This window comes from Anser cygnoides, chromosome 18 (assembly GCF_040182565.1).
Source record: "Anser cygnoides isolate HZ-2024a breed goose chromosome 18, Taihu_goose_T2T_genome, whole genome shotgun sequence".
Lineage (NCBI taxonomy): Eukaryota > Metazoa > Chordata > Aves > Anseriformes > Anatidae > Anser > Anser cygnoides.
The window spans coordinates 8672207-8692572 of NC_089890.1; the positions used below are offsets into that span (position 1 = coordinate 8672207).

At 41.8% G+C, this 20366-nt stretch overlaps 1 protein-coding gene across 13 annotated transcripts in view; it reads left to right on the plus strand.

Annotated features, from left to right (window-relative positions):
• Positions 1-20366, plus strand: part of SPECC1 (sperm antigen with calponin homology and coiled-coil domains 1) — a 97982-nt gene that overhangs the window by 14413 nt on the left and 63203 nt on the right. For 5 of the 13 annotated variants that reach the window (XM_048074057.2, XM_048074058.2, XM_048074059.2 and 2 more), the window contains 2 exons: positions 6872-7053; positions 10068-10203. In XM_048074057.2, coding sequence (XP_047930014.1) covers positions 6904-7053; positions 10068-10203 — 286 coding nt within the window. In that variant the 5' untranslated portion in view covers positions 6872-6903. Of the gene's footprint in view, positions 1-5341; positions 5579-5715; positions 6074-6414; positions 6729-6871; positions 7054-10066; positions 10204-19892; positions 20314-20366 lie in introns of those variants that run through there. The other 8 variants (XR_007167053.2, XM_048074061.2, XM_048074062.2 and 5 more) reach the window with 5 other exon arrangements.

Here is a 20366-nt window from a genome sequence, read left to right on the forward strand (position 1 = left end):
GGGAGGATGGACAGGAGGTTTCGTGCTGCTCTCATCCGTCCGTGCCTGGAAAAATCATCAGTGACCCTAATGGCTGCTGTGGGAAGAGAGGATTTTATTTTCAGCCATGTTGAGAACTGGAGGCCTGCAGTGGCCGACCTGGAGCCTGGCAGTCTGGTTGGGATGGTTTTGGGAAGTTGATGGCCAGAAAGCTGTCATTTGTGGCTACCTGGAGCTGTCTCTGCCTAGACCATTTCTGCTGCTGTTTACAGGTGCTCGTAACCATTTGGTGTATTTATATCCTGGTTAATAAATATCCATTTAGAAAATTATGAATGCTAAGGAAATAAGCAAGAAATGCTTTAAATAACACAGAAATGAGAGATTCTCTTGCCACTGTAACTGCAGGTAAAGAAAGTGCCTTTGGAGATAAAGGGAGTTTCCATGGGCTGTGTGCTTCCTTCCACCTGCTACCGTGAAGGGAAGGGAGAGGGACTGGCTCAGCAGCAGTTGCTCATAATGTAGAGGAAGGGGAGCCCCATGCTCTGTTAAGAAAATTCTCATCTGATGCCATGTTAGAAGCTCTCTTCTGAGTTTTTTAGGAGTCCTGCAGGACAGCAGGACTGCGTGTTTTGTTTTCTTTAAGGCATGTTGCATATGAGGGTACAATCTTCAGACAACCCTAAAAGAAGATGCTGAAGATGTGCCCCATAAGCTATATCAGAACTACTGCTGGGTAAATCCTTGGGCCGGCGTCTTGTTTTGTATTCCCCCAGTGATTAGCTGGGTGACCTTGGGCTTGTTTCTTCGTCTCTGTGTAGTTGTTTTCTGTCTAAAATTCACCTACGTTTTTAACTCCTTGCAAAAACACTTGGGTGCTCTAAGTGCCTGGCTGAATTATTACTCTACATCTTTCTCCACTCTTGAAAGTTAAAAATAATAACCATGAAAACACCTTTGCTTGAGGCATGCATAAAAACAACAGTTTTCCCTGCTGTAACATGCAGCCTGGACATGAAAATTTCCAAGTGTTGTCTTGTCTTCTTGTACTTTACCAGCGAAACATGAACATTCAGGTGCAAATGAGATTGGAAAGCAAGTCTGCTGAGGTAGGCCAGAGGAAGCAGCTGCCCAGATGATTGGGGTCAGGTTTGAAATTGATTTTCTGTTTCTGTGGCCAGTGGGAGCGTTAGGGATGAGGTGCTGGGAAATAGACGTATCTTGTCTGTTCCTCTGGTTTGCTTTTGGGTGGAAGAGGGTGGTCTGGCTTGTGATTTTCGTGGGCTTTTTTACCTAATTCTAACGAAAGCTAAGCTTTGTACCAGGAAAAAATCCTGCAAGTGTCTCTGCTTGGAAGAGTGATGGAGGAAGGTTGCACTGAGTTACCTTGTTTTCGGTGTCTTCCATGCTAACAGCAACTAGAGGAAAAAGGGGATGTGTTAGGTACAGAAATATACACGTGGAGCTGAAATGAATGTTGCCTTGGGAAAACCGCTAACGATGACCACAAGGGAGTAAGCGGGTTGTTATTAATTGTTAGCCCAATCTTACTTCCAGATGGGTTTTGTGTGCTACCTCCACATGGGCAATTACTGTACGGGGCTGTCAGCTTCCCTGGTTTGGGACCCTGGCTTGATTCCTGGTATCAGCTACGAAATCCCGATGACTCATCCGGGAGCATCTGTCGAGCCTGAACGTTGTTTAAAAGGGATTGATGCGAAAGGCAGAAAAGCATCCTGTCTTAGCATCAGTGCCTGTCCTGCCCCAGAGCTTCCAGCTGGCTGCTAGGAAAGGCTGTACGGCTTCCTGAACCTGCTGGGCATTTCTGTGTTCCAGTCGGTAGTTTGTCTGAAAAGGGTTTGATCAGGTCAGAAGGAAGACAGTGGAAGCATGATGCAAGTCTCACGTGGCAAAAAAAAAAAAAAAAAAAAAAAAGGAAAGAAGAGAATTTTGTTTTGATTTCACGAGAATTTTAAAGAAATGTCCTGGACTAGTCTGACCTTTTGATGTAATAAAAGTGACAGAATTAGGGGAAAATGGCACTGGGGACCGGGGTTTTTAACCCAGCGAAGTCACAGATGTCTGTCCTTGGAGAGTCCACCTGCAGAGCTGGTGCCTCCGACCTCCTTCGTCAGAAACGCTGGGCATTCGCAGGTCTTGGTGAACCTGCCATCTGTACGTTACTCTCCAGATCTAGTAATGTGTTCATCATTCTTTTTTCATTGGCTTTGCCACAGCAACTTGAATGACTCTGCTCTGATTTCACTCTCCTGTTGAGAAGCATCACACACAAACACGAGCACCAAAACCCAAATTCTTTAAATACGTGGGGTACAGACAAACTCTGCCTATTCCCGTCCCTCTGAGGGATTTTAATATGTAAATTAATTTCTGCAGATGTTAATGATTTTTGTTTACTTACTAGCGTAACTGCTAGGTTTCTTGGCCGTAAAATAATAATGCTTGTCATTGCTCAGTTCAACCTATCTATTCTTTTTTAGTTATTCAGAGTAAAGCAGCATTTGGTGGCCAGCAGAGTGTTCCCTAGTTTGTTCTTCGAGGCTGGTGAGTTACTCCTTTGATGGATAGCCAAGCCTTGAGATCCAAGAGACCTAGGTTGTTTCTGCTGATGCTGCCTGCCTCCAAGAGTCAGGATAAATTCTTAATCCAGTTTTTCTAGCCATAAAATGGGAATAATTCCAGGGTGGTTCTCAGGACTTTATTAATATATTCATGTGGACTGACTAATAACAGATGTCTAGGTTTTCCACCTTTAATAAAACAATAAAATTTGAAGTAAAATGGACCGTCTTTCCACTGCAAGACTTCTGACAACTGCCAGAATAGTCCACATCAAAAATTTCCAAAGACCTTTCAAAAATACAAGTGAGAAGGGATGAGCTATATATTATGGCCTGAATTTTTAAAGCCTGATGCCTGCAGGGAATTCTGAGGATTACCGAGAGCAAAGGCTCTGTCAGGACCAGCTTTCCATTTTTATAAACCCTCCAATTATTTCATTTGCAGCACCTGTTTCGGAGGAGAGGGGCACTCAGACACCAGCAGTTTTGAATACAAAAGGTTTATTTCAAACAAAACACCTGCACTCTAATTCTGAAAATTACTGGTGATGGAACTGACTTTGCTGCTCTGAAGCAACATGTCCCTGGCACGAACCCCCACTTACTTCGACGTGGGACTGCTGCTTATCTCCAGCTTCCACCCGTTTTCAGAGCGCAGCTCCAAGCAGAGTGTATGACAGGGGTTTGATTGTGGCCACTCGTCCCTGTAAAACATTGGGGAAGAAACAAGAATTGAAATTGTAGAGCTCCAGACTTTGCTTATGGAGTCATCTTCCAGGAAAGTGAGCAGAAGCATGTCTCATCTGACACATATTGAGATGTAATGGGTGTAGAAGTAGTGATTTTATTTTTGTATTTGCAGAAGCAACTTGGCTGCATCCCTTGTGTAAAGCTGCCTTTTTCTTTTTTTTTTTTTTTCACTGCTGTTCTCTTTTTCAGTTTTCTTTGTGGGTAGCCTAGAGATCATGTCATAATCTCTCTGGGGTTCTTTTGAAGGGGAATGCTGTTATTTCTTTAAAATATAGTAGACTTGCTCCTATCAATACATTCTAAGCTAACTGGGAGCCCTTACCTGCTGGCAGTTCCACACGTGCGGAACCACAGATGTACAAGGTTTGGAAGGTAGGGTGCCAAAGGGTGTCGAACCACCACCTTTGTTGCAGTGGTTCTGATATGAATACATACCTAAGCACTGCGTTTGCCCTGACTTGTGGAAGGGACAATCTTTCGAGATTCATTCAGCTGTGATGGGAAGGCAGTGGTGATCCTGTTCCCGAGCTCTCACTCAAGGCTAGTTTCTGATGATATAGTTTATGACGATCGGCTGCTTTCAAAGTCATTTTTACAGCTCAGAAGGACGGCCTGCACAAGCTGCTGCTACCACCCTCACCCTGAAAACCACATCAGGAAGCAGAGGCTGCCACTGAGCAGTGCGAAGACTGCCCAGCTTAAGATTTGGGACGGAAGGGTGCGTTCAGGTGTCCTTTAATGGCTGCTTCAAAAACTCCTGCTGTTATGCGTTAGGATAGATTAGTAGTTTATATTAGTAGCTCTCTGTCCTTATGCTTTTTTTCAGCACATTTATCCTTCCTACCGAGCCATTGCATGATACTGAACTTCTGGGGTTTCCCGTTGCTCCAACTGCCTGTAACATCCACAAAACTGTTTTTTTGGTTTATTTTCTTGTTATGCAATAAATTGGATTTTGAGGGTAGAAAAAGCTGAGGTTGACTCTTAGAATGTATTTCCCGCTCTCATCAAAGAACAGTAGGATTTTTTTTTCTTTTTTAGGAAGTAGTTTATTTTGTACTGCTCCCAAAGCAGTACCTCTAATAAATGTGTGTCACCTGTCTAGGAATGAAAGCAGCTTAATATGTGTGAAACTCAGCTTTATTCTTTGAAGTAAGGCTTGTGGAAAGTATTGGGATTCCACTTCATAGATTGAAACCTTTTTATCTGCAGCACAGGTTCAGGTTAGCCAATTACATCAGAAGCATTGCCTCCATATTTTATAGATGATGAGTCCCATATAAATACGTGGAAAACCAAATCCAAATGTCCTCTTCTCAGTTTTAGTTTTATCTGCTTGATGTGGTGCAATCCTATTAAATCCACATGGCACAATTCAGCTATCATTACATGAAAAAGCTGGTTTGCTTCAGGCTACTGGCTGGGTTTCTTGTGTGTGGTTTTTGTTGCCTTTTTTTTTTTTTTAGTACCTCCTCCTTTCACTTCCAGCATCGTGGCCTAATGAGCATATCACTCCACTGCAGCTTGAAATGCCACGAGTGACTCAAAATTAAATTCTTTTGGATATCAAGAAAGCATCTGTGCAGCTTAAGGCAGGAAAGTATGAGATAGTTATGAAGAAATCCAGAGGGTATGTGCAGCCACTGACTCTACAAAACCCCAAATCTGCATAATTTGGAGATTAATCAGGAAGATAGTTTGCATGTGTAATTGCTTGTTCACCCATATAAATGCAGCGAATGGTATGCTCGTTATAAAATGTCTTATTAAATATGTGCAAAGCACCAAAGCTTGTTAAGGTAGATCGTGAACTCCGAGAACGCTAAATATTTTCTGTTGTAGTGTAGCTTACAGATCTGTCCAGGCTTCAATAAAAATAAGGAGCCAAGCGATCAGCATCGTCATCAACAGAGACAGCACTGCTCTCGCCTCTAATGAGATCGGTGATGGCTCCGTGCTGCGTGCGTTAAGAATTTTAATGCAGGAGTGACTGTAGTTAGCAACACTAACTTTTCCATTTCTGTATTTAGGAGCTGGCAGGTTAGAGCTGTGCAGAAAGTAGGCAGCCCTCCCTGCAAGAGGCATCGAGGATAAGCAGGACCTGCCACTTGCTAGCTTTGTTCTGTGAGGCAGCGGCAGAGCCCTTGGCATGCCCTTCTGCCTCTGTGCTGCAAAACGCTCCTGAAGCAGCCCATCGTGGCACCCGGACGGTGCCGTCAGCGCCCAGCATGACTTGGCCCCAAAGTGGTTTCTCTTCCTTGTGCTCAGTGAGTGTTCTTATTTGTGAACGTGAAATAACGCAGAAAGCAAATTGGCGATGTGGGATGTGATCTAACCCCTTCTACTGACTCAGCCAGGGAGAAGTTGTTCTGGCATCTCTCTCAGAGGGTTGCTGTCTGAGTTCACGCCAGCCCGGCTGGACTCTTACATGATAAACAGCGGGTACTTACTGCTTACTGGGTGCTTTCCCCTCGCTGAGACTCTAGATATTGATCTCTCTGTAGATCTTCAGTACCTGTTCGGCACAGAAAGATGCAAGCTAGCTTCTGCCTACGCAAAACTGGTGTGCAAATACATCCTGTGTCTATTTTAGAAATTGAAGCTGCAGAAGACTAATGTTGCTCACGCTGAAGTGGGGGAAGCGACGAGATACCAGGCAATCTCCCCTCCCTCCCACTCGCAGCCCAGCAGGCTTGTGGGATTTTAAATATAATTATTTTATTCTGCTCCTGGTTTGGATTGGGCAATGGCTGGTTGAAAATGTATGTATTTAGATCTACGAGAGTTGAGCTAGCTATTTAATTGGCAGCAGTCTACTTACTGAGAGAAACGCTCGTTGTTCTTGCTGGCAGATTAAATTTATTCAGCTATATCCAAAAAAAGAATTTGACTTCTATTTGCTGATTCCTGGCAGGATTTCTCTCTTGCAGAAGCTTATCTCTGAGGAATAGTGGATCTGGTTTTGGTTGCGTTTTTTTTTTTCTTTTTGCAAGGAAGTTGATATTTTTACCATGTTTTGTAAATCTTGGTATTGTGAAACATCTTTTTAATCACTGTGGCAACATCAACTGCTTCTCTGGATGACTCGAAGTTAAAGATATTCTTTGTACAACTGAGGAAACTTGCTTCTCGTGACTTTCTTAAAGTGATTATTAGATGCTAAATCTAATAGTAAGAGAAATAGTTTTCTTTTTATGCCACAGCTGTCGTCAGTTGCTGTGGATTTCTGCACGTCGGTGTCCTCGGTTTCTCTTTTGTTGTGCTTCAGCATTTGTAGGTGTGCTGTGGCTGACAGAGGTGTTTCTGGCTTGCACAGTGCAGACAAAAGTCACTGTTCCTTCTGTGTTGTTTCATGTTACCAGCCAGCACTAAAAATCTAAGTGGCTGCAGCCGGCTCTGAAGGATTCTCTGGGCTGAGTAAGTGGAGTTTTTATTTTTATAAGAGAAGGAATTAAGCTTGACCTGTCCTTTTCAGCCCTTTAAACGTGTTAGATATCTCTGCTTCTCTCTTTATCTTTCAGTTGATATAAAGCCTTTTTTTTTTCTTTTTTTTTTTTTAGGGGCTGTAAACTGAGTTATTTGGGGGAAAAAAATGAAGAGTACTGCCAGGCCTTGGAATGCAGTGGGAAAACAAGCGAGTCATGGGGTTGACAGAGGAAAGTCGCTTTCCACCACCACCTCAACAGGAATGAAGACATCCAAGTCCTCGACTTCACTGGCCTTTGAATCTCGGCTCAGCAAGGTACTAACCGGTAGGGATGGTGCAAACATTACAGTCACTCCAGGATAAAGCTTTGCTTTAGTCCTGGAACATTATCACAGCCTGAGATTTAGAGTAGCCTTGGCCACTCTGTTAAGCATAGGGAGATTATAACTGTGTTGTATATTAGACTAATGCACGTTTCTGAAAATGCTTTGCATGTGGTGGTGGAGACCTTGTATCCAGGTGAGCAGGTGTGAGCAGGTTCTTTTACACCATCTGTGTGCCAGGGAATTGTCTTAATTCTAAAGACTGAGAAAAATAAATGGCAAATTCTTAGCTCAGCTGATATTGTTGCATATGTAAATTAATTGAAAGTCATTAATAGATTTCTAGAATTCCTAAAAATCTGTGCCTCTCTTCCTTCAAGGCAAAATATATTAACAAAACACGTTGATCACAATGGCACACAAGCAATTTTTGAAACCTGTCTTTCCTCATAGGTATTTGTCAGAATAACCCTACTTTGCCAGAAGTTTGTTGCTATTTAAGAAAACAACAATACACCTGAAATGCCACTGCATTTGTAATCTTGTAATTAACAAACAAAAATAACCTTGTGGCCCAGATACAGACCAAGATAACAGTGATGAAAAGAGCCCAGGGCTTCCTGGTTATAACTGTTTCCGATAGTCAAGTTTAGCAAACTATATATAACATTTAACAGCACCTCAATCAACAGGAGATCTAAGCATCACCGATCTTCACAGCCACTCATGTGAAGGGTTAATTTCCTTATCTTGCTTTGTAGACTCCTAGATGCCCCAAGCATCTTATCAATAGGGTATTTCAGTCTCCAGGCAAGTTATGTCACTGGAGTATTGTGTTATGGCTGAGGCAAGCATCTCTGAAGGAATGCTACTGAGGAGACTAATCAGGAAACATGATGTGGTTGATTTGTGTATGATGTAGAGGATTTTCTTCCAAATTACAGGTAATATTTTTCAAATTGTTGAACATCTGCAAATGCAAGATGATCAATGTGGTTTCCCTGGAGAAACAGAAAAAGGCAGCACGGTTGCTGCTGTTAAAAGAGGGTGCACTGAATAAGTTACTTCAGATAGTTTGCAGGGGTTTCTACATGTCAGAAAGTTCAGTTTGTTTCTTTCTGCTAGTAGGAGGGAGCTGACAAAACCTGTGCCAGAAAGCAAAACGTTAGATGTTTGGTTTCCTGGAGTAGATCAACACCAGCTTTTGAAACTTGCATGCTCACGGGGTCCAGGAAACGACAGACTCTGAGTAAGAGGAAGAGATGAAAGGGAGAAGGAATTGGAGTTGAGAGAGAGATTTCATTTTGCTTAAAGATTTTACATTTAGGAACTTCTAAACAGAAGGAGCTCTGCTTGTGTGCGTTCTTTTTCATTTAACCTCAGGAGTGGTTTCAGCCCATGGTTCATGGGCTCCCTTGGTGTCCCTGGACAACTTCTAAGGAAGGGCGTTTGATTTGTGAAAATAGTTTAGGTGTACACAGACTGAAAAAAGGTAGAAAAATACTGTTCTAAGGAGGACCTAGAGCTTTGGTCTTTTAAAATGCTTGAAATATTTCTCTTGAAATTATTTAGAAGTTGTTGTTAGAGGTACACAGGCTGTTACGGAGATCCCCACAAATGGGGAAGCAGCTGACCAAAAGTTCTGAGATAAAATGCTACTTCTGCTTGTTGAAGCAACATCATTTAAGTGTTTCTCCTTGGATCTTATGTTCATCGTGCTTGAATTACGTGGTTTTAAGTATGCATTTAGAGTAAACTTGCTTTAAAAGCAAATCCCCCTCCCAAAAACAACAGCACAGCAACAATGGCCCCTTGCTTTCTCATGTACAATAAGGCTTACCAATAATCAGTGATATGTAATCTATTTTTTAAGACACATACTATAAAATAACAAGTAAAGCAAATAGTTCCCCTTCTTCCAAGCTTATGAAATGTATTAGTATTTATCTTCAGAATTCTACATTTCATCTGTCCTGAAGAACAATGCTCTTCTTTGCTGTGAATGATTTCCTTGGTGGCCACATAACAGAATGCTTTCTTGTGAACAGATTTCTGGTTTCTCTTATACTGAGTCCTACAGTCCCTCGCAATACCAATAGCATTAGGCCCCATCATGCTATTGTTGGCCAGCTTTGCTCACTGCTTTTCAATAAACAAGGAGCCTAAATAGCTGAAATTATGTCATGTTTGAGATAAAGGATTTCCAATTTGTAATTGTGCTAGATCTTATACTGGCTGTTTCATATTACTGTGGCAGCCTGAGCTTCTCAGCTAAATTATTTTGGGGTTTTGGCTCAGTCTCCAGCATGTTCTTTGTTCATGTTAAAAAAAAAATATATAAAAAAATCCTGTTTATGTTGCCACGAAGTTTGGTGACTCCTGTTTGGGAGAAACACAGAAAGAAAATGGCAGTTATTGGAATAGCTCAGATGCCTCTTTAAAGAGTCTGAGGTCACCACTGGAGCAAAAGTGAATGATCCTGAATGGCGAGACAAAAGCCAGCAGGATCCTGTTAGGATCCTTTTTTTTGACAGACAGATTAAGTGTGGGGCCAGTTATTTGCAGCTTTGACCTGTTCTGTGTGTCAGGCTCTGCAGCTGGCACTTACATGCAGAGGCCTAATTACTTCAGTAAATGTAAACCACTGAGGAAATCTGATGACTGCTATTCGGGGCAGTGTCTGAGAAGCTGGAGGTACCCAGTAGTCTACTACTGTAAGCTATTTCTCCCACCATCTCAGTTACTTGCTAGTTTAAACAGTCCTTCCTGTTTTCTTCTTTGTTATTGGAACAGTAGTATCATAACCCACTTCATAAAAATCTGTAACGCAATACAAATAATGCAAGAATTAATTAAATTATTTAGTAGTGTTATCAAAGCAATGTTTCCACTGGGTTACTTTACAGAAACGGTCCTTTCCACCCAGGAACCTGGCCTTTTGAACATCTTGATAGGAATAGTCAACATTTTAATCTTCTGCTTGCTTATAACATCTCTTTCCTGCAGCTGAAGAGGGCAAGCAGCGATGATATGCTTACAAAACCAGGGGTGACAGCAGCTTCTGGAGTCTCTAGACTGAAGAAGACCATTACAACCGGAGCCATTTCTGAGCTTGCTGAGAGCCGACTGAAGCCCAGCACAGGTAGGTACAAAGATCCTGGACCAGTGTCTGCTTTATGTGAAACTGCTTGGCTTGCCGAGAACCTGGTGAGCCTTCCTTGTAAGGTGCTGACAGCTCTAACATCCCCCTGCAATACTCAGCGTGCCGATGGGACCTGCTGTGCCTTGCGGCCTCGCCTTTTGGGGCATCCTCCAGCCCCAGCTCGGTGAGAAGCAGGGGGTAGCCGAGCCCCGAGCGGCCACACGGGGGTGCCCTTGTCCCGTGTGCTCCTACCGGGGCGCGCAGCTCCCTGCTCGCAAAGATACGCGGCCAGTTAGAGGCTTGCCCTTTTCATTTATCCGTTGATTTTATTTATTTTTTTATTATTTCCACCCTGCATCTACAGAATTCTGTGCTCTCCCTCTGCTGATTGAGCAGAGAAGTTAGCAATCTTCACAGCAGAGATGCAAAACCAAAAAGCCAGCACTTGACGTATAGCTTGTCCTGAGCTGTGTCGTGGCACGCTCTCTCCCTCAGTGTTATGCCCATCAGCTTGTTCCTATTGGTTTCAAATCCAAGCCTGTTTCTAAAGGCAGCGACACCATCTGCATACCAAGGACTTCAGTGCAAATACTCTTCTCTCCCCCAGGAGCTCAGCAAATGCTTGCTTTTGTCTGCTCCCTGGTGGCATTTCCAGGGGAATGTGAGATGTTATTAAATTTGATCGTGACCTCCCTATTTGTCACAGCCTCTGCAGGGTTTGGCTGTGTAACAGAACAATGAAACTAAACAGAAAGGGATTTCTTGGGGGGAGGGGGAATATTTATATACTTCCCTCTACCCCCTGAAGAGCATCTTATAGGAACCCAAAGACAGATCCTGTTCTGCAGTTAATAGGCATGTAAATCCTCAAATTTAATAGTGACTACTCGCATCCAAAGATATATGAGATTTGCCAGCCAATAAAGAGGCAAGATGCTAGCTAAAGAGGCATGGGAGGAGTAACAAGGGGAGAAGAAAACCTGCACAGATGATACAGCATAGGATCCTGGGAATACAGCCAAGGAGACAGCACTGCAGGGAGTACGGAATAGAATACATATGTCAGATACACAAGTACTAGCACTGGAATAGAGAGCCCCCTTCTGCATGTGTGGATAATAACGGGATGGGGGAGGGATAAGATTTATGATGATGACAGCTTTAAATACAAATGGTAAAATGGTTTATGGAGGTCAAGTTACACCAGGGTATTGTTTTCTCAGTTTAAATTGTATCGTTAGAACTGACCTCATATGTTGCTCTGCATCAACATTTGTAGAAATATGAATGAGAATATTAGTCCTGAGCAAAAAGAGTCTGAGTATGGAGCTATGTATATTGCACAGATAAACACTAACAGTATATGTGCTACCTCTCTCTAAATTCTCGTTTAGCCTAGAGGGAACTGGCCCAGATCTTATAGGGGCTGGCCGCAGGGGTATGTACAAAAAGAGCTTTATCTTGCATATCTTAATTTTCACAGTGGTTCCATGGTCCAAAAGGGTGCTTGGAAATCTAGGCAGAGTCTGAGAATATTTGTCACTATCACAGCCACTAAAAGGTGCTAGATATTAATGAGCAAGGTTACAAGGCTGAGTGCTAATTCTAGATGGTTTCACTGTTACAAAATTCCTGTTGGTATTTTTTCCATACAATATATTGTTGCTTAAAGAAAACTTGAAAATCAAATATGACAGAGGACAGAACATGTTCCTGGAAACATTAAGTAGAAAGAGAGCTGCTATTCAGCTATTCAGCTGCTATTCTTCACTGAAACAGCATCCCAAATAATCTCTGATTGTGATCAAGACTGCACTGCAATGCTAACTGACTGTGGAACTGACCCAAGTAGGAATGTTCCTGTAGTTGGGAAATGCAGATGTTTGTGTACACAGCCAACTGAGTAAATCTTAATTTTGTTCTGAAACCACTTTTTTTTAGCTTCTCTGACTGCCTTCATCAATTCTGCGTTTTCCTTTAATGTCTTAAATTCAGACATCATGTTTTTTTTAGGTTGGGCTTTCTTTGTTATTCAAGTGAATGATTTGGTTACTTTACAGAAAGGATATTATATTAGTTCCAGGTATGTTCTGGTGGTACTCAATTGGTATTTCAGTATTGTGTAAGAGAAAGAAAAACAAAAAATCAGGTATGGCAACTAAAATTGAAAAAGAATTGCTTAGGTTTCTTTCTTCTTTGGGTGTGACTGTCTGGTATTTGTGTGACCTTGAGCAATAGCACGTGTTCCAAACGCTGCAGATAATAAATAATTGACACCAAGATTGCTTGTTTAAATAGGGCTGTTTGTATGCTGCCCTTGCTGCAGTTTAACTTATTCTTGCCTTTTGCTGACATGTGCTACCCTTGTCTGCCTCATTGGAAGCTAACGCAGTAAATCATAAGCAACTTAAAGGAAGATGAGGCCACTCTCATGTCTCCGTTCTTGGCAAGTGGAGTTGAGTAAAAAGAACTGGAGGAGGACTCTGGCTGGGGGCTCTGCTGTGATGTTTGGCTTTGTCACTGCTTGGCAGTTTTGAAACCCCCAAGTAATGGGAAATGACAAGCAGGGAGAAACGTCTTGGATTCAGCTTCCTTATCCACAGCGTTATATGTCTGTCCATGCAATGCCCTGAGATATCAATTTGTTTTTATGTTAAAAAACACTTACAGAACTCTTGCATCGCTTTTAATGCGTCATGAGAAGAAAGAGCTGGAAAAACTGCAGAACAGGAGGAAGAAAAGGAAGAGATTGCTAATCTTGAAAAATGTTTATTTTAATGCATGTACTTGTAAAGCCATCCAATCTATGAAGCTATAAATTGTTTTAAAATGTTTAAATATAGAAATGTATATCTCCATAAGTAACTAGGACTTTCTTCTCCTTTAGTTTCAGGACTACAGGCAATCGGTGATTTTTCAGGTTCTGAACCTTGAAGGTTTATAAGCCAAGGAACTTTAAACTCTGCTATTTCACTGAGAATTTCAAAGCTTCTTATATGGTCATTTACTTTTTGTGAAGAGTGTTGCATGGTAGTACTGGCATGCAAACAGAGAATTTGACATTCAGAAAGGTGAAATCACTTGCTCAATAGATCCTAGAAGTCATTCCAAATCCTGTCCGTCAGTTCTCTTTCACTCCTTACAGATTCTTGATTCAAGCACTTTCTGAAAATTTCCCTCAAGGCTGTCTAGTTTAATCATGTTCATATGCTTCCTTGCTGTTATTTCAGTGCCAGCAGCTATTATCTGTCAGGTTCAACAACTGGGGAAAAAGTCTTGTGCTGTGTATTCTGGACATTAGAAAAGAGCAAGAACCAGGAATTGTGACTGGGCGGTACTGTGAACGGGTAGTATGAAAACATCCCCATTTCACACAACCGTATTGATTTTTATATCAAGCTCTGCCAGCTACAACATGAAGTATCAGTTATCCTTGAAATGTAAATAGCAGATAGCTGTACTTGTTTTCCCCGTCTGCTTCATCAGCCTATTTCTTTAATCCTACGTAAAGCCTAAATCTATATAGAACTGTTTCATTTGCCTTAGAAACAGTAGGAAATCATCAATGACGATGTTATAATCATCTAACTTACTATTTCTAGAGATCCTTAGCATTTTATGGAAAAGCTCAGGATCTCTCTAAAGCTCAGTCCATGTTAGCAGACATCCACTTCAATCATCTTGCAATGAGAGTGGGGTGGAGGCCAGGAGAAGCCAAGATGCCAGCTGGAAATGTTGGAGCTGGCCTTCTGTGGCATCCCATACCCCATCAGAAATGGCTATTTATATTTATGCCTTAAATGTGAAAATCAATAATTGGCATGCTTTGACAGGCAAAGCAACAAGAAAAGTGTGTTGTTTTCTGTGCAGGCCTGCGGCGTGATTAATATTAATGGCTGGAGACAGTGTCAATAGAGAAGTAGAGGGAAGGCAAACTCTAAAGGTATTAAGAGTTTCAATTATCTCCTAATCATCTTGTGTTGAGAATCTGAACTGCAGGTTACCTGGACAAAAACTACTAATCCTAGAAAGGAACGTTGCCAGCATAAGAAATGAAGCTGTACAAAGCATGCTGATAATGCCAGGAAATTAAGCAGTAGAAGGAAAATACTGAGAAATTTGGCCTAATTGGCGAAGGCTCCAGAATGAGCCAAGGAATATATTCTGTAAGAGGACTGGTTGGGTGGTTTAAGGAGTGTTCACTTCAAATAAGGAAAGCCTCAACTCTTGATTTATTATTTTTTTTTGTAAATTGTCATTCATATTGCTGTCAAGCTGTCAGAGTTAATGTGCCAATGGCTAAACATGATACCTGTGCCTTCAATTCCTTCCTGGGTCTAGGAGAACACTTACCATTAGTCCGTTTGTCCGTCACTCGTTGTTTGTCCTGCAGTTTATGTAAAAAGAAAAGTCTTGGTTTCCTTGTAGAACGTAGCTGCTTGTAGCTTTTGTGGTGGTAGTGATGGTATTCAGGAAAGAGAGCCTTTAACTAAATTAGGGTAACTGGCTGCTACCAGGTTTAGCGTTGGTGCTGGGTAAAGTTCACTCACTTGGGAAACTTGGACAAGAAAAATTCAATCATGGTTGATTTTAGAAGGGAGAATGGTGTATGGTATTGCACACATCACTCATTAGATATGTTTCTTTCCCATCAAAATTGAAAATGTTGCAGACTAGACATTTCAGAGCTTCCTGCACATTTATAGAGTTGTCATTTCAAGGTTCCCACATGAGAAAAATACACAGAAGCCATCAACATTACTGCCTTTCTTTCTGCTACTTGTCTGCTTGGCCAGTGTTTGTCATTTTTCCATTGTGGGGTAACTGTTTAGATTCAGGTGAAGCTAATCCAGACTAAAGCCTTTTTTACGTGGTCAAAAAAATCAAGCAAAAGTATTTATCTTAATAAATGCTTTTTAAAAAATTTCAGTGCAAAATCTAATTGACAGTTTTAATTTTTCATAAGATGCTAACACACCCCAATTAAAACGGGGAAAAAGGAAAGTGATTTCTTTTGAAGGACAGCCCTCTGTTGACCTTGGGACCTTGTTACTCCCCCATACATCAGTTTTTGACAGGGTCTGCTTTTTGTGATCTGTGACAGATCAAAGGACTACTGTAGGTTTGTAGAGGATTGCTGCGTGTTGCTTTCAGTCTCGTTACTGTCTCATTTTTGTGAAAGATACAGACAAGTGTGAGAGACATTAATGAGATTGGTGCATTCTGTTCCACAAGGCTTCACCAGAAACCAAATGACTGATCTCATCTGGGCTTTCCCAGGAACAATAAATATGCTTTAAAACTTCTTCTGGAAAGCTGGTTGCGTTTTGCTACCCTTTCCATGTACAAGAGACAGCTTTTGCATAATTCTTCCATATAAAAAAAAAAAGAAGAGAGATTTTAGCTCCAGAAGTGAAGTGATATAAAAAGGAAAGGAGGACTGGGGGAGGGGAATGCTTTGCCAAGATGTCATTCAAGTAGGCAAGAAGTACTGCAGGAATTTAGAATGCAAAACAATGTGAAAATATACGTCTGCATTTGCATCCATAGCTCCGCATGTATCTGTACACACATACTGACATCCATGTCTGCATGGTTGGTTTCAATGTACTGGTGCAACTGTGAATCTGAACCTTAACCTCTCATGTTACAAAACATTATCTGTGATTTCCCTAGGTAGGAAGTAATCAGGCTAAGTTTCAGCACCATTTTAGGAGATTTTACCCAGTAACCTGCAAATGGGAAGGTCAAGAATTGAGGTAGATGAAATTTGGCATTCCGCATTCAGTTTATGGCATCTGATAGATTTGTATTTTTATAGTCTCTTCAGGCATTTTTTGTTCGCTCCGCATGCTTCCACTGTGTCAGTAGTTTGAAAAATTTGGAATATCACTGTTTCATACTTCCTACAATGAAGGTTTAAAAGATTATGCTGGCCAAGGAGCTAGCTCCTCACATTCACAAGTACAGAAACTGGACTTAGGATGTGTTACAGTCTGTGCACTGCGTAGAGAAGGGCTGAAATCTGCAGTTTTCTTAGATGTCTCTTACTTGTCAAATTGCTCTTATTTCTTGCAATGATTTTTCCTTCATGATAGCCTGCACATTCAAGTGCATCTGTTCACCTCTAAATAATTTGCTGGAAAAAGTTTCTGTACAACATTTGTTGCCATGTTAAATTTCCCTGTTCCTTTGATCTTTGTTCTTTTTTTCTGTAGCCCATGGACAATTCTACATCTTAGCATTGCTTGGAATGGGTACTGCTTCACGTGGTTGTTCTTCAGGGTTCTTTTTCTGTTTTGATAAATACTGTGGTAGGATATCTTAATGAGAAAAGGCACTTATTCCGGTAGGGCAGAAGGAGCTCACCTGTTCTTTAATAAAAAATCGGAGTCATGTCATTAAACTCTGATAACTATTGGCTCAAGATCTCAGACTCATGATTCCTTGAATTAGGGAGATCTGTTGATTGATGCTCTATTTCTGTTCTAAAGGTGGCATAGGAAGGTTGACTAGCATAATTATTCTTTTGTTCTGTCACTGGGTGTATTATGAGCCGCCTTCTGTAACCAGGAATGGAGTGAGAGCAATTCATTACGGTGACTGCTGGGATTTCTGATACCTGATTCCGTTAAGGATAACAACTTCTTTGAGAGGCATTCACAGACTGTCTGCAGTCATCCTGCATTATTAAACAAGTGAGAATTAACTTGTGCTGACGGTACAGTCTGCAGTATGTTCTGTTGTCATTTTTGCTGCTGTCCTAATGTACTGCACAATTTACATTTACTGCACAATTTACATTTACTGCACTGAATCTGTATTAAAACATTTTAATGTTTTGCAGGCAACTTTTTGTTACAGCAGGGTGTGAAATACACAGGCTTTTTTCTCTTTTGTATATTCCCTGAGAATGACTTCGTTGGCACATGTTTACAGCCCCAGGACCTGAGCCAGTTAAGAGGATTCAGCATGCGGCAGGGATACTGAAATGCAAAATCTTAAAGGCTGTAATGACTTGACTCGTTAAATTGTTAATAGTTAATTGGCTCAAGCCAACACATACAGGGAAGATCCATTACAGCTCTAAGCAAACTGTGAAGATCACAAGAGCCTTGCTAGAGATAACAGAAAAGAGATCATGCTTGGATAGTCCTAGAACAGTATGCATCTAGGATCTCTTGGTTTGTGTTCATTTTCAGGCTTCTTTGCTGAAGTTGTTCAGCAAAGTCAACACAACCTGGTGTTGACTACCTGCCTTAGGTTAATAATCAGCTTTTCCTTCAGCTGGTTTGAAGAGAAATGATCCCTAGCACACAGTCTCTAGGCCTAAACGTATCACAGCCAAACTGCCTTGGCGGAGTGCCATTCTGTTTGCACTTTGAGAATGGGAGGGAGGGAAGGAAAGGAATGCAAAGCTGGCCTGGTTTAACAAGTATGCATATCGGGAGAGGGCTTGGCATTCCTTCTATTATTTTTTCACTGTTTTTTCAGCAGCTTGTGACTTACTCTAGATTTTAATATTATCAAGTAAAAGGGAGGGTTTGACAGCTACATCTCAGATGGATTCATAAATAATATTGGTGCTCGTAAAGTCTCCAGCATTAATAGAAGTAGAGCATGGTGGTGTGAACGCTGGTACTGATGGGCACTGTCCACACTTAGGGCCCATTCAGTTTAGTTCAGTCTCGACCTGAAGGTCCAACCTCTGGAGGTCCTGCTCAGCCTCTGTAACTTCTGTAGGTCTTAGCCTTGTGAAGAGGCTGTCAGTTATCTGGTTGCTAGAAATTTGGGAACATCCTGCAGCACTTTCACCCTTCTTCTTTTGACAGTGGATTATAGTTTGAACTTTCAGTAGTTATGCTAGCTTGCTGTGCTGTGAGAGCAGGATGCAAGGAGAGTTATGTCTGCCAAGTAAGTCCTGTCATTTACCTAGTCATTTTAAAAAGCTGGGTATTTCACACCTTGAGTAATTCATTCCTATTCTTACTATATGGAAAAGGCATGTTTGTGCGTATTTTGTTTGGCAGTCCCACAAGTGGATAGTGCAAAAGATGAGTCAGTCTTTGTGCCTAGGAAGAAACCAGCTCATCTACGTTATAGTGATGAAATTGTTTCTTTGTAAAATGTTCAGATAATAAATGGTTGCTTAAAGATTGAGCCATGTGTACGTCATAATTCATTACCTCTGTAATACGGTGGAAGTTGTGTGCCATATCCCTTTTTCGTTATCCTCAGTTTGAGTTTCAGGCTTCAAAAATGGTGATCTTGGCCTCTGTGGTTTCTGCTCAGGCTAGCTTTATTTTAAAGCTTGCACTCTAGCTTTCACTAGGGGCTTGGCCCTGCAGTCTTTTACCTGACGTAATTCTTTTTATCATGGTGTCAGAATTTTCTGACTTATGTTTCATGCTGTTGTCAAAAATAGCAGATCGGTTCTTCCAGTCAGGACACTTCTACAGTGTTCAGATTTCAAGTGTGTTTGCTCTGACTTGGTGATTACGTTTTATAATTCCTGCACGCTGTATCCCACACTGTACGGGGACCATGATACCCTATTCCCTCTGTGTTACAGAAGTGGAAAGCTGCTGATGAAATAATAAATGGTCAGTGGCAGGATATATCAACCCGAGATTATATTGACTAATGCAATTCTTCTGGAGAATCCTGTTGAAGAAAAGCAGAAGTTACTCTTTAATCTCTAATAGAAGAAAATCTTTGCATTGGAGATATATATCAAGAGTGGTTGGAGGACGTTTAGATCTGCACCCTTGAGAAAACTGGTGGTGTGTTTAATACCTCCTAATAGGATGCAAAGTTTAAGAGACCGTAAGATGACTTTTAGAAAAATAATGCATCATCAGTCATCCTTTTTTACAGAACTTTTATGACTTATTCGTTAAACAAAGCATTTTGTACTTGACAAGTCATAAAATATTGTAGACAGGAGTTTTGTTTAATGTCATCCAAATACAGACAGATGTATGAAAGCTTTTAGCTTCATCCATAAAGTGTCAGAGCAAGAACGATGAAAAATTACAATTGACAACTAACTCACCCTGTTACGCTGAAATACTAGAAAAATTCTGGTTTTATCTTACTGAGCAATCTCCTTTCTTATTTGAAACTGTGGATTCACAACAGGCTGTCTTAATTTCTGCATACTTTATTTTCAGTCTGGTTTGAGCCTAAGACACATTAGTGTGCTATTTTAATTTGTTTTAACCCTCTTGTTGAAACCAAGACTTGAAGAAGATGACTGTTAATTATCCACACAATGGAAACTGCTGGAGTCATTGTGTTCTCGTTTCCCATGTACGTCAGGGCTCCTCCGGTGGTGAGGAGCATCTTGAGTTCTTCCTTTGGAAGATCAGCAATTCCCTGAAAGTCCCTGGGGACTGACCTGCCTCATGCACCTCTTCTTGCACTACAAGGCATGATCAAAAGATACTGATGATAGAGATATGGTACGTAGTTTGTATTTGTGATGAAATTCACTAGCGTATGCCTCAAAAAATACTCTGGCCAGTCACCCCTCTGCAGCCATGGGTCCTCTTCATATGGCTGTGTTGGGGCGCCGAAGTCCTGTTAGGTTTCCAAGGCAAGTTCAGGTCAGTGGTGGAGCTTGGTTTTGGCTGGAGAGGGGCTGGATGAAGTCGGTGCCTCCCTGAGCCGCCTGCAGTTTGCTCCTGCTGCCTCTAAGTGGCCTACACTGCTCGGTGAGTCGCTCTTTCTTTCTCTGCGAGCAAGCTCCCTTTTTCTCTGCCTCTCTTTCTCCCCTCCTTTTATTCCAGCAGTCAGGCAGCTAATTAACTGCACAGGCCGGCCTTCAGTGCATAATATTGTAATGAGGTAGGAGGGAGAGCCACAGCTGCTCCAGCATGAGCAGCAGGCTCTGTTCCTGGTGCCAGGAACTAGGAAGGAGCTGAGGTTTGTTGTTTTTTTTTTTTTCCTTTGTAAGTTGACTGAAGCGTAGACCTTCCGAGCAGATAAAGGCAGGTCTGCCTCCGAGAGCATGAGCCGGGTGCTGTGGTCCTAGAGGAGCCTCGGGAAGAGCTGGCCAGGGACCGAAGATGGGCAACCAGCCTGGGCGAGCGGAGGAGCACGACCAAGGTCTGTATGGGCCGGGCTGCTGCCTGGCCAGCCCCTGCGAAATGCCGGGGCTG